The sequence below is a fragment of the Moschus berezovskii genome, chromosome 21 (assembly GCF_049115385.1).
Source record: "Moschus berezovskii isolate FMDL1 chromosome 21, NW_MosBer_1.0, whole genome shotgun sequence".
In the NCBI taxonomy this organism is placed as follows: Eukaryota; Metazoa; Chordata; class Mammalia; order Artiodactyla; family Moschidae; genus Moschus; species Moschus berezovskii.
Window position 1 is genome coordinate 27827683 of NC_142480.1, and position 15088 is coordinate 27842770.

Genomic DNA, 15088 nt, shown 5'->3' on the forward strand with positions numbered 1-15088 from the left:
AATTTGAAAAAATCTTCAAAAACATAACCATTTTTTGTCTTCTTTTTAAATTAAAGGATAGTTTTTGTACTAAACACCCTTTATGTACTAATCAAGTTATCTATTGTTATAAACCTGACATTCCTGGGAGTAAAAGTCAGCTAATTTTCAATTAGTAAGTTGAAAACATGGCACATCAATATTTATATAGGTCATCCAATTTTAGAGTTTAACAAGGTTTTCAAAGCATTGTTACATTTTAAACTGAAGGTTTGCTGCTGCTGCTGCCAAGTCACTTCAGTCATGTCCGACTCTGTGTGACCCCATGGACGGAAGCCCACCAGGCTCCCCTGTCCCTGGGATTCTCCAGGCAAGAACACTGGAGTGGGTTGCCATTTCCTTCTCCTATGTGTGAAAGTGAAAAGTGAAAGTGAAGTCGCTCAGTCGTGTCTGACCCTTAGCGACCCCATGGACTGCAGCCTACCAGGCTCCTCCATCCATGGGATTTTCTAGGCAAGAGTACTGAAGTGGCTTGCCATTGCCTTCTCCGAACTGAAAGTTTAAATGCTACTTAAATAACAGTTTATTAGAAAAGTGGACTGTGACCAAATTCTATACTATACTCTCAGTTCAGTTCAATTCAGTTGTGTCCGACTCTCTGCGACCCCATGAATAGAGTTTAAACCAAAGTAAATAATTTTAAATGTGAAAACAATTTGTTGCTTCAGATAACATAAGCAGACATGGCAGAAGTAAGAAAAGAAAGCAAATAATTGAATTGATTACCCTACAAGTTTCAATCTGAACTCCAAACATCAGCAGTTATTCAGACTACCACAAGGAAGAGAGAATGCTCATGTAGTTGTTCAATAAGGTATCTTTAGTTTAAGAAAAAAATGAGACTTTGAAAAATGGATTTGAAAATACATTTCAGTCATTTAAAAAGGGTTATTTTCTTATAAAAACACTATTTTAGAAAGTATAATCAGAAAGCAACTCATGAATGCATCATTTTTCTTAATAACCTTCTTGAAGTATAACTGATGCATAATAAACCGAACATATTTACAGTTGATGAGTTTTGACCTAGGTATACACCACAATCAACTTAATGAACATTCCATCAGTTTCCAAAGCTTCTTCATTTGCTTTTTAATTTATTCCTCTCTCCATACCCGTTCTTTCCCAGGCCCCATGTCCAGATAACCACTGATCTACTCTGTCTAGTAGGTATGCATTTCCTAGAATGGTATAAACATAAAATTACACAGGTTGTAGCCTTTCCTTGTCTGACTCTTTCATTTAGCACCATTATTTTAAGATTTAATAATTAAAGAATTCATTTTAATAATTCAAGATTTAATAGTTCATTTCACTTTATTGCTAATAAGTATTCTAGACAGAGAATGAGATGGCTGGATGGCATCACCGACTCGATGGACATGAGTTTGAGTGAACTCCGGGAGTTGGTGATGGACAGGGAGGCCTGGCGTGCTGTGATTCATGGGGTCACAAAGAGTCGGACATGACTGAGAGACTGAACTGAACTGAACTGATTACATAGTGGTGTTTGGTGGTTTAGTAGTAGATCACATCTGACTCTGTGACAGCATGGACTATAGCCAGCTAGGCTCCTCTGTTCAAGTTACAGCCAATCTGGTTTATCCATTCACCTTTTGGTGGACATCTGAGTTCTTATCAGTATTTGGATATTAAAAATAAAGATGCTAGGAATCAGTTCAGTTCAGTCGCTCAGTCGTGTTCGACTCTTTGTGACCCAATGGACTGCAGCAGGCCAGGCCTCCCTGTCCATCACCAAATCCTGGAATTTACTCAAACTCATGTCCATTGATGATGGCATCAGTGATGCCATCCAACCATCTCATCTTCTGTCATCCCCTTATCCTCCTGCCTTCAATCTTTCTCAGCATCCGGGTCTTTTCAAATGAGTCAGTTCTTCGCATCAGGTGGCCAAGTACTGGAGTTTCAGCGTCAACAAAGTCCTTCCAATGAATATTCAGGACTCATTTCCTTTAGGATGGACTGGTTTGATCTTGCAGCCCAAGAGACTCTCAAGAGTCTTCTCCAACACCATAGTTCAAAAGCATCAATTCTTCAGCACTCAGCTTTCTTTATAGTCCAACTCTCACATCCATACATAACTACTGGAAAAACCATAGCTTTGACTAGACAGACATTTGTCGGCAAAGTAATGCCTCTGCTTTTTAATATGCTGCCTAGGTTAGTCATAACTTTTCTTCCAACAAGTAAGCATCTTTTAATTTCATGGCTGCAATCAGCATCTGCAGTGATTTTGGAGCCCAGAAAAATAAAGTCTGACACTGTTTCCACTGTTTCTCGATCTATTTGCCACGAAGTGATGGGACCAGATGCCATGATCTTTTTTTTCTGAATGTTGAGTTTTAAGCCAACTTTTTCACTCTTCTCTTTCACTTTCATCAAGAGGCTCTTTAGTTTTTTGCTTTCTGCCATAAGGGTGGTGTCATCTGCATATCTGAGGTTATTGATATTTCTCCCGGCAATCTTGATTCCAGCTTGTGCTTCATCCAGCCCAGCATTTCCCATGATGTACTCTGCATATAAGTTAAATAAGCATGGTGAGAATGTACAGCCTTGATGTACTCCTTTTCCTATTTGGAACCAGTCTGTTGTTCCATGTCCAGTTCTAACTGTTGCTACTTGACCTGCATACAGATTTCTCAGGAAGCAGGTCAGATGGTCTGGTATTCCCATCTCTTTCAGAATTTTCCACAGTTTATTGTGATGCACATACTCAAAGGCTTTAGCATAGTCAATAAAGCAGAAATAGATGTCTTTCTGGAACTCTCTTGCTTTTTCGATGATCCAGCAGATATTGACAATTTGCTCTCTCGTTCCTCTGCCTTTTCTAAATCCAGCTTGAACATCTGGAAGTTCACAGTTCACTTATTGGAGAAACCTGGCTTGGAGAATTTTAAGTATTACTTTGCAAGCGTGTGAGGTGAGTGCAACTGTGCAATAGTTTGACCATTCTTTGGTATTGCCTTTCTTAGGGATGGGAATGAAGACTGACCTTTTCCAGTCCTGTGGCCACTGCTGAGTTTTCCAAATTTGCTGGCCTATTAAGTGCAGCATTTTCACAGCATCATCTTTTAGGATTTGAAAAAGCTCAACTGGTCCATCATCTCCACTAGCTTTGTTCATAGTGATACTTCCTAAGTCCCACTTAACTTCACATTCCAGGGTGTCTGGCTTTAGGTGAGTGATCATACCATCATGAATATCTGGGTCTTGAAGATCTTTTTTGTACAGTTTTTCTGTGTATTCTTGCCACCTCTTCTTAATATTTTCTGCTTCTGTTAGGTACATACCATTTCTGTCCTTTATTGAGCCCATCTTTGCATGAAATGTTCCCTTGGTATCTCTAATTTTCTTGAAGAGATCTCTAGTCTTTCCCATTCTATTGTTGTCCTCTATTTCTTTGCACTGATCACTGAGGAAGGCTTTCTTATCTCTCCTTGCTATTCTTTGGAACTCTGCATTCACATGGGTATATCTTCCCTTTTCTCCTTTGCTTTTGGTTCTCTTCTTTTCACAGCTATTTGTAAGGCCTCCTCAGACAGCCATTTTGCCTTTTTGCATTTCTTTTTCTTGGGGATGGTCTTGCTCCCTGTCTCCTATACCAGTGTCACAGACCTCCATCCATAGTTCATCAGGTACTCTATCAGATCTAGTCGCTTAAATCTATTTCTCACTTCCACTGTATAATTGTTAGGTATCTGATTTAGGTCATACCTGAATGGTCTAGTGGTTTTCCCTACTTTCTTCAGTTTAAGTCTGAATTTGGCAATAAGGAGTTCATGATCTGAGCCACAGTCAGCTTCTGTCTTGTGTTTGTTTACTGTATAGAGCTTCTCCATCTTTGGCTGCAAAGAATATAATCAATCTGATTTCAGTGTTGACCATCTGGTGATGTCCACGTGTACAGTCTTCTCTTGTGTTGCTGGAAGAGGGTGTTTGCTATGACCAGTGCATTCTCTTGGCAAAACTCTACTAGCCTTTGCCCTGCTTCATTCCGTGCTCCAAGGCCAAATTTGCCTGTTACTCTAGGTGTTTCTTGACTTCCTACTTTTGCATTCCAGTTCCCTATAATGAAAAGGACATCTTTTTTGGGTGTTAGTTCTAGAAGGTGTTGTAGGTCTTCACAGAACCGTTCAACTTCGGCTTCTTCAGCGTTACTGGCATAGACTTGTATTACCGTGATATTGAATAGCTTGCCTTGGAAATGAACAGAGATTATTCTGTCATTTTTAAGATTGCATCCAAGTACTGCATTTCAGACTCTTTTGTTGACCATGATGGCTACTCCATTTCTTCTAAGGCATTCCTGCCCACAGTAGTAGACATAATGGTCATCAGAGTTAAATTCACCCTTTCCAGTCCATTTTAGTTCACTGATTCCTAGAATGTCAACGTTCACTCTTGCCATCTCCTGTTTGACCACTTCCAATTTGCCTTGATGCATGGACCTAACATTCCAGGTTCCTATGCAATATTGCTCTTTACAGCATTGGACCTTGCTTCTATCACCAGTCACATCCACAACTGGGTATTGTTTTTGCTTTGGCTCCATCCCTTCATTCTTTCTGGAGTTATTTCTCCACTGATTTCCAGTAGCATCGGCTGCAATGGGCTGCGCAGAGGCGTGGCCGAGAGGAGCTACCCCTTGCCCAAGGTTAGGGGCAACCAAGAGTGCCAGGCTGCAATGGCGCAGAAGCAGCCTAGAGGAGCTACCCCACCTCTGAGGTCAGGGGTGGTGGCCGAGAGAAGCTACCACATGCCTGAGGTCAGGGGCAGCCGAGACGAGCTACCCAACGCCCAAGGTCAGGGGCAGCAGCTGAGAGGAGCTACCCCATGCCTGAGGTCAGGGGAGGCGGCTGAGAGGAGCAATCCCACATCCAAGGAGCAGCGGCTGTGTGGGCACAGGAGGGTGGGGAGGAGCTACTCCATGTTCAAGGTCAGGAGGGGCAGCCGTGAGGAGATACCCCTTGTCCAAAGTAAGAGAAACCCAAGTAAGACGGTAGGTGTTGCGAGAAGGCAGACACACTGAAACCATAATCATAGAAAACTAGCCAATCTGATCACACGGACCACAGCCTTGTCTAACCCAATAAGACTAAGCCATGCCGTGTGGGGCCACCCAAGACGGACGGGTCATGGTGGAGAGGTCTGACAGAATGTGGTCCACTGGGGAAGGGAATGCAAACTTCAGTACTCTTGCCTTGAGAATCCCATGAACAGTATGAAAAGGCAAAATGATAGGATACTGAAAGAGGAACTCCCCGGTTCAGTAGGTGACCAATATGCTACTGGAGATCAGTGCAGAAATAACTCCAGTCCCATTATTTACTCATTTTAAAACTGGATTTTTTGTCTTATTATTATCAGGTTATAAGAGTTCTTTATATAGTTTAGATACAAATTCTTTGTCAGATATTTTGTATAAATATTTTCTTCCAATCTGTAAATTTCCTTTTAATTTCCTTAACTACTGTTTTAATTTCAAATAGCTGTTTTAATTTTTATGAAGTACAATTTTTGACTTTTTCTTTTACAGTTTTATAGCGATTTTCTGTGCTATATTTAAACAAGTTTAACTCAAGATCATGAAGGTTTTTCTCCCATCTTTTACTTTTAGAAGTTTCATAGTTTTGGATTTTGCATTTCGGTATATGATCCATTTTGACTTAATTTTTATATATGTGTAAGGTATAAGGCAAGGTTCATTTCTTGGCAAAAAGAAATGAACTGAAAAGATGATCTATTCCTCATTGAATTATCTTCGCACTTTTGTTGAAAATCAAGTTATCATATCTATATATGTCTATTTCTGAAAACTCTACTCCCTTTCTCCCCTTAAAAAAAACTTCTGGCCATTAATGAACTTAATTTTTACCAAGAGGTGCTTCAAATAGAGTGGTGGTCTCATCTGAACGCCATATACTCTTCAATTTTAACTTTATAGGATTCTAGAAAGGTATTCAGTGTTTCCAAGGAGTCTGTTTAGGGAGATTATTCCCCTGTTTGGAATGCAGAGAAACAGAATTCAGATAAAAGTTAAAAAACAAAAAACTATTAGCTGGATTACAGGATATGTTACCACTATGGGTTACCAAATTCCCTACCTCTAAATTAGATGGACTTGCTCACCCATGTCCAAGGTAGAGGTGGACAGCTTTGGGCTTCCCAGTAGCCTACCCTAGAAAGCTCAGGATTTGGCTGAAATCAGAGACAGAGATAGGAAGCAATCTGCCCATGAGTCATTCTTCTTTCCCTGGGATGGAGTGATTGGGGGAATGAGAGAGTCAATTCCTAGGTAGAGGTAGGTTGATAAGAAGTCCAGGGTCCCTGAGGAGGAGAAAGGGGTCTGGGGCTCTCAAGGAGGAGAAAAGGATAAACATTATTTCTGCATTGCTTTGGGTTAGTCTATATAACAATGTCAGAGAAGGCACTGGTGACCCACTCCAGTACTCTTGCCTGGAAAATCCCATGGGCGGAGGAGCCTGGTGGGCTGCAGTCCATGGGGTTGCTAAGAGTCGGACACGACTGAGCGACTTCACTTTCACTTTTCCCTTTCATGCATTGGAGAAGGAAATGGCAACCCAGTCCAGTATTCTTGCCTGGAGAATCCCAGGGACGGGGGAGCCTGGTGGGCTGCCGACTAAGGGGTCGCACAGAGTCGGAAACAACTGACATTGCTGGAGGACATGTTTCTCCGTAACAAGAACCTTCTGACTAATCTTGTTATCTTAAGACATATATTGTTGTAGTGGGTCTGGTGAGACCTTTCTATTGTTAGTTCTAATCTTGCAAAAGTAGGGGTCAAGAAACACCTGGAGTAACAGGCAAATTTGGCCTTGGAGCACGGAATGAAGCAGGGCAAAGGCTAATAGAGTTTTGTCAAGAGAATGCACTGGTCATAGCAAACACCCTCTTCCAACAACACAAGAGAAGACTCTACACATGGACATCACCAGATGGTCAACACCGAAATCAGACTGATTATATTCTTTGCAGCCAAAGATGGAGAAGCTGTATACAGTTAGCAAAAACAGGACCAGGAGCTGACTGTGGCTCAGATCATGAACTCCTTATTGCCAAATTCAGACTGAAATTGAAGAAAGTAGGGAAAACCACTAGACCATTCAGATATGACCTAAATCAAATCCCTTATGATTATACAGTGGAAGTGAGAAATAGATTTAAGGGACTAGATCTGACAGATAAGAGTGCCTGATGAACTCTGGACGGAGGTTCGTGACATTGTACAGGAGACAGGGACCAAGACCATCCCCATGGAAAAGAAATGCAAAAAAGCAAAATGGCTGTCTGAGGAGGCCTTACAAATAGCTGTGAAAAGAAGAGAAGCGAAAAGCAAAGGAGAAAAGGAAAGATATAAGCATCTGAATGCAGAGTTCCAAAGAATAGCAAGGAGAGATAAGAAAGCCTTCCTCAGCGATCAATGCAAAGAAACAGAGGAAAACAACAGAATAGGAATAACAAGAGATCTCTTCAAGAAAATTAGAGATTCTAAGGGAACATTTCATGCAAAGATGGGCTCGATAAAGGACAGAAATGGTATGGACCTAACAGAAGCAGAAGATATTAAGAAGAGGTGGCAAGAATACACAGAAGAACTGTACAAAAAAGATCTTCACGACCAAGATAGTCACAATAACGTGATCACTGACCTAGAGCCAGACATCTTGGAATGTGAAGTCAAGTGGGCCTTAGAAAGCATCACTACGAACAAAGCTAGTGGAGGTGATGGAATTCCAGTTGAGCTATTTCAAATCTTGAAAGATGATGCTGTGAAAGTGCTGCACTCAATATGCCAGCAAATTTGGAAAACTCAGCAGTGGCCACAGGACTGGAAAAGATCAGTCTTCATTCCAATCCCAAAGAAAGGGAATGCTAAAGAATGCTCAAACTACCGCACAATTGCACTCATCTCACATGCTAGTAAAGTCATGCTCAAAATTCTCCAAGCCAGGCTTCAGCAATATGTGAACCGTGAACTCCCAGATGTTCAAGCAGATTTTAGAAAAGGCAGAGGCACCAGAGATCAAATGGCCAACATCCGCTGGATCATGGAGAAAGCAAGAGAGTTCCAGAAAAACATCTATTTCTGCTTCATTGACTATGCCAAAGCCTTTGACTGTGTGGATCACAATAAACTGTGGAAAATTCTGAAAGAGATGGGAATACCAGACCACCTGACCTGCCTTTTGAGAAACCTGTATGCAGGTCAGGAAGCAACAGTCAGAACTGTACATGGAACAACAGACTGGTTCCAAATAGGAAAAGGAGTACGTCAAGGTTGTATATTGTCACCCTGCTTATTTAACTTATATGAAGAGTACATCATGAGGCATGCTGGGCTGGAAGAAGCACAAGCTGGAATCAAGACTGCTGGGAGAAATATCAATAACCTCAGATATGCAGATGACACCACCCTTATGGCAGAAAGTGAAGAGGAACTCAAAAGCCTCTTGATGAAAGTGAAAGAGGAGAGTGAAAAGGTTGGCTTGAAGCTCAACATTCGGAAAACAAAGATCATGGCATCTGGTCCCATCACTTCATGGGAAATAGATGGAAAAACAGTGGAGACAGTGTCAGATTTTATTTTTTTGGGCTCCAAAATCACTGTGGATGCTGATTGCAGCCATGAAATTAAAAGATGCTTACTCCTTGGAAGGAAAGTTATGAACAACCTGGATAGTATATTGAAAAGCAGAGACATTACTTTGCCAACCAAGGTCTGTCTAGTCAAGGCTATGGTTTTTCCCGTGGTCATGTATGGATGTGAGAGTTGGACTGTGAAGAAGGCTGATCGCCGAAGAATTGATGCTTTTGAACTGTGGTGCTGGAGAAGATTCTTGAGAGTCCCTTGGACTGCAAGGAGATCCAACCAGTCCATTCTAGAGGAGATCAATCCTGGGTGTTCACTGGAGGGACTGATGCTAAAGCTGAAACTGCAATACTTTGGCCACCTCATGCGACGAGTTGATTCACTGGAAAAGACTCTGATGCTGGGAAAGGTTGGGGGTGGGAGAAGGGGACGACAGAGAATGAGATGGCTGGATGGCATCACCGACTCTGTGGACATGAGTTTGAGTGAACTCCGGGAGTTGGCGATGGACAGGGAGGCCTGGCGTGCTGTGATTCATGGGGTCGCGAAGAGTCGGACACGACTGAGCGACTGAACTGAACTGAACTGAAATCTTGTTAATTAAAGATGTATGCTGTGGAAGTGGGTCTGGTAAAAGTATTTAAGGCCTTGATAAGACTAGTGAGTGGGGCAATTTCCGTTCCCCTTCTGATGTCTGTGTCAGAAGCTTTCTTTGTCCTCTTTCACTTTAATAAAACTTGCTACACAAAAGCTCTGGAGTGTTCAAGCCTGGTCCCTGGTCCCGAAGATAAATCTTCGGAGATCAGGAATCGGACATCGCTCGCTGTAATCTATCAAGAGTTTGTCTTTCCTCTCCTGGGCTGGTGAATGGAAATTTTCTACACTCTATGGAAATGTGAAGGATGAGAAATAACTATTACTTCTAGCAAGAGCCAGACTAGCTGTGCTTGATAGTCTGTTTGAAGTCAGCTCCGTGAAGCTTAGCAAAGGCTACCAGGGGCAAAATTTTGGAACAGCTACTTTCCCTTCCTTTATTTTTGAACCTGGGTATAAACTCCAACCACAGTTTTTTTTTCAGTGACTCACCTGAAAGCATCTGCAGAGACTAATAGGTGAGGTAGAAGGGAGTAGATGATTGCATATGTGAATCTTCTCTAAGTTACATATTTATGAGTAAACTCTTTCTCATTTTTCCATCAGATGTATTAAATCCTGCTACACAACTTTAGGCACTTCTGGAAGCTTATTTAAATTATTCCTTTTCCAGGAAGGGTTAAGCTTGGTTCAACTACTTGCTTTTTTGGTATTTTGAAGTACTCAATGATTATCTACATAGCCCTTCTTCCAAAAAAAGAATAAAATACAATTACATACCTACCACCTAAAGTCATTTCTTCTTTTTCAGCGTGATGAATGATGATTACTATGTGTCCACAAATACTTTTATTATTCATGATTTTAATTAGCATGGATAATTTGGTCCAGAAGACTTCAGTTCAGATATAGCAGCACAAGTTTGTTTTTTTTAATTATACTTTTATTTTTACTTTGAGGTATTTGTAGATTAACATGCAGCTTATAAGGAATAATACAGAGAAATTTCATTGTGCCCTTGATCCAGTTTCCTCCAGTGGTAACATCTTGCAAAATTTCAAAACCAAGATACTGACACTAATATAGTCATGATACAGAACATTTCCATCCTCCAAAGGATCTCTCATGTTGCCCTTGTACGGTCACAAACACAATTCCCTCCCCCATCACCAATCTCCTCCTTTACCCGTGGAAACCACTCATCTGTTCTCCATTTCTATAATTCTGTCATTTCAAGAATGTTAAGTTGAATCATATGGTACACAACCTTTTGGGATTACTTTTTCATTCAGCATAATTATCTGGAGTTTATCCAGGCCGTTGCATGTATTCATATTTTGTTCTTTACTGAGTAGTATTCCATGCTATGGATATACTGATGCTGCTGCTGCTAAGTCGCTTCAGTCGTGTCTGACTCATGTGACCCCATAGACGGCAGCCCACCAGGCTCCTCTGTCCAAGGGATTTTTCAGGCAAGAGTGGGTTGCCATTGCCTTCTCCGATCGATATACTACAGGTTGTCAAACCATTGACCCAGTGAAAAACTTTGGGTTGTTTTGGCTAATACAAATAAAGCTGCTATAAATATTCATGCATAGTTTATGTGAACATAAGTGTGCAAAACATGTTGATAGTGATAGTAACTCTTTACCTAATTTTCTGGCTGCTTAACTACAGAGCAAAGAAACTCAGGCATCTGCCAAAGGTCACAGATCATCTCCTTATAAGTGAGGATTAACTAATAACTCTTATCAGTACTTATAGATTTATAACCTTGGGAAGCCCTTGACTCTCTCTTTCTCTCTTAGCCTCAACCAGACAAGATGTTTTTCAAGGTGTGTTCTTTGAAATATCAACTTCATGAAATGCTCCTAAAGGGGAAGGGGAGGTGGGAAAGTTAATGGTCAAATAAGTTGAAGAAATTTTGAACACTATATTCACGTTCCTCTTTTGAAATAAACAAATGCCCTTTGGCGTACAAAAGGAAGGATCCAGTATCCAATTGCCCAAGTTCAAACCTTCACTTGCTAGAACAGTAACACTTAGTACAACACTTAACTTTCCCACATCTCAACTTCCCCATCTATAAAGCAGAGATAACAACAGTACTCCACTCACATCAATGAAAGATTAATTATAAGGACACAAAAAAACCCTTGATAAATGTTAGCTATTATTATTATTGCCATCATAATCAAAACAATCAAAATCATTATAATTTTGTTAAAAATATACATGTCCAGACCCACACCTGGAAATTCAGATTCATAAAGTCTAGGGGGAGAGTCTAGTCCAGATGAAGAAGTAGAAGTTCATCTGTATTAAGAAAGGGTGCAAGATAGTACTAAATGCAGGATTCAGACCCAGACCACACTGCCTGATGGAGAGTTGTCATACTCACGTCCATACTCATACTCAGTAAATCCTTTAACTCTATAATCCTGCAGAAACAGTATGGTTCTCTCCTGAATTGAAGGTTGGGCTTGTAATATTAACTCATGATTCCTTAAGGGGCTAGTTCAATAAAATAAAATGCAGTTCTGGGACACTGGCACACAACAGCTTTCAAAAATATTCCTAAGCATTAAAAAAAATTTTTTTTAATTTAAGCATTGGTATGTAAAATTTTTATTTATGAGTCTTTGTTTATCAAATCAAATCTGAAGACTGGACATTATTTCTTTAGAGATACAAGAAAATAATTATGATTGCTATTGTTTCTGTAGGTTTCACCACCACACTGCTGATTTCCAAAGGTCTTAACTGTCAAAGACCAGGCAAATTTCCAAGACACTTGGGGAATGACTCTGGAGGTGGTGGCAATCTTCTTACCACTTCAGTAGCAATCCTTAGGTAGGCTTTGGCCTGGAAAAGAATAGATATATTTGCTGTATATTTCTCCCCAGTACATATCAAAGTCTCACAAACTGCCATCATTGTCTACTGAGTTGAACAGAATGTGATGAAGAAATTCAGTAGTGAAAAGATACTGCTGTGAACATTGAGGGTGATGTAGAGGAGAAAGGATTTTAGGTTATTTGGAGGGTAACTATTTGGAAGGTGACTTTCTGGGAAAAAGAAAATCAATATTTAGTAGCAGCAATTACTGTTTTTCAAACTCTTAATTCCTGTTTCAGCAAACTAGCAACCCAGTCCAGCTGCAGAAAAATTACACATTCCTCTTCTGAAAAGTTGATATTCTCAGTGGGATACTGCCATACTTCTTTGGCATTAAGAGTTGTTAGTCACTTTTGAAAAGACTATCTATACCATCCTGGGTTTATCTTCGGAAAGCATTTTCGTCATTCTCTCAGAATGGTGTCTGATACTGGCACCAAGCACCTACAGGCTCCTCCATCCGGTGAGATTTAAGAACCACGCAAGAATTCCTAGAATCAGCTGTCACATCGTCCATCTCTATCAACCCAGGACAACATAACACAAAAAGCAGCTCCCAAGCATCAAGTGGGCCACAACTGACCTAAAACCTGCACAGTCCAGTTAGAACAATGGTCATGGCATTTGTATTTCAAAGTTTTAAACAATTAAAATGCAAATACTACTTATTTCTCCTACCTTACCTATAAAAAGTAACTGTAAGACAATAGAAAGATTTTCTAAAACTGTTAATTTATACGTTTATATACTTAAGAGTTGTGTAGATACTAATTCTACTACAGCTACAACCAGCGCCACTTGAAGTAATGGTAATAGTTAAAATTTACTTGAGTACTTAATAACGGCCAAGTATTATTTCATTTTATCCTCACAGTTATCCTAAGGGGTAAATTCTGTCATTATTCCCACTCTATAAACAAGAAAACCAAGACTTAGAAAGATGAAAAGTCTTGTCCACAGCATCACAGCTAGTGTGAAATGAGCTGGGCTTTGAACGCAGGCAGACCAGTTCCTTGACTCTGGATGGTAAAAGAACTGTTTGAGGCTTCTTTACCCTGACTATCAATCCTAAAGGAAATCAGTTCTGAATATTCATTGGAAGGACTGATGCTGAAGCTAAAACTCCAATACTTTGGCCACCTGATACAAAGAACTGACTCATTGGAAAAGACCCTCATCCTGGGAAATATTGAAGGCAGGAGGAGAAGAGGACAACAGAGGATGAGATGGTTGGATGGCATCACCGACTCGATGGATAGCAAGCTCTCAGAGTTGGTGATGGACAGGAAGCCTGGCATGCTGCAGTCCATGGGGTCACAAAGAGTTTGACACAACTGAGAGACTGAACTGAACTTAACTGAACTACCCTGACTTGATGTTTAACCATGTTTCACACATCTTGATTATTTTTTAAAAACTACACTCAAAAGTAAATATTTTCTCCATTTGGGGAAATAGTTTAATATAGACCCCTGTGTATTTACATTATGAAGTTGATACAACATAATTAGAAATTATCATTTTGAAAAGCGAAAGAATTATTTTGATATATATAATTATGTCAGGCTTTCCTGGTGGCTCAGACAGTAAAGAATCTGCCTGCAATGCAGGAGACCCAGGTTCGATCCCTGGGTCAGGAAGATCCCCTGGAGAAGGGAATGACTACCCACTCCAATATTCTTGTCTGGTGAATTCCATGGACAAAGGATCCTGGCAGGCTACAGTCTGTGAGGTCGCAAAGAGTCAGACATTACTGAGTGACTAACATTTTCACTTTTTCATATAATAATGTACATATACACATATATATAATTTTTTGCCACAAAAAGAAACCCATATTCATAACTCACATCATAAATTTAAGTATTTGTCACATATCAGAAAGAAGAAAAATATGTACACACACATATAGCTGTTTGTTCCCTAATAGGTGAATTATATTTTATTTTACCAGGAAAAGTGTTAAAATTTCATTTACATTCTTCTTTTAAATAAAACAGCTCTCAAAACATGAATAAGACCGTCTATGTTTTTACTGAGTATATACTGTACTAAGTACTAGTATAATAAGTAATCACACAATCTCACGGATGTAAAATAAACACCACTGGCTCAGCCTGGATGAAGAAACTGAACTTGTCTGCTCAGTCACAAAGTTAGCAGGATGAAGAACACTCACAACTGGGTCTGCCCGACTCCAAAGCCCAGCTCCTTCTAGCACATCACACGTGGGCTGTGTGCTCAGTCACTCACTTGTGTCTGACTCTTTGCAATCCCATGGACTCCCACCAGGCTCTTCTGTCCAAGGAATTCTCCAGGCAAGAATACTGGAGGGGGTTGCCATTTCCTCCTCCAGGGGATCTTCCTGACCCTGGGATTAAACCTGCAACTCCTGTACTGGCAAGTGGATTCTTTACCACTGAGTCCCCTGGACATCACAAAGAAAGTGAAAGTGTTAGTCACTCAGTTGTGTCCCACTCTTTGCGACCCCATGGACTGTAGCCCACCGGGCTCCTGTGTCCATGGAATTCTCCAAGCAAGAATAGTGGAGTGGGTTGCCATTTCCTTCTCTAGGGGATCTTCCCAACCCAAGGATTGAACCCGGGAGTCCCGCATTGCAGACTCTACTGACTGAGCCACCAGGGAAGCCACATCACACATTAAACAGTAAATCCAAAATACAAGTAATTCTAATCAAAATGTACTGTCTAAAAAGGGTTTCAGTCTCTGTTGTAGTCACCAGAAACAACAGATTTTGCTTAAAAATGGAAATAACATATACTTTATAAAGAAATATTTCTTTTAAAATGAAAGTGTGATTTTCAGGACTTTCCTGGAAGTCCAATGGTTAAGACTCTGTGCTTCCAGGCAGCACAGGTTCCATCCCTGGTTGGGGAACTAAGTTTCCATACACTGCATAGTGTG

The 15088-nt window shown here is 40.5% G+C and overlaps 1 protein-coding gene across 2 annotated transcripts in view; it reads right to left on the reverse strand.

Annotated features, from left to right (window-relative positions):
• NUBPL (NUBP iron-sulfur cluster assembly factor, mitochondrial) overlaps positions 1–15088 on the reverse strand; it is a 258493-nt gene that overhangs the window by 13989 nt on the left and 229416 nt on the right. The window contains exon 11 of one of the 2 annotated variants that reach the window (XM_055418221.2): positions 10187–12130. The exons of the other annotated variant lie outside the window; for it this stretch is intronic. Coding sequence (XP_055274196.1) covers positions 12032–12130 — 99 coding nt within the window. The 3' untranslated portion in view covers positions 10187–12031. Of the gene's footprint in view, positions 1–10186; positions 12131–15088 lie in introns of those variants that run through there. 2 annotated transcript variants of the gene reach the window in all.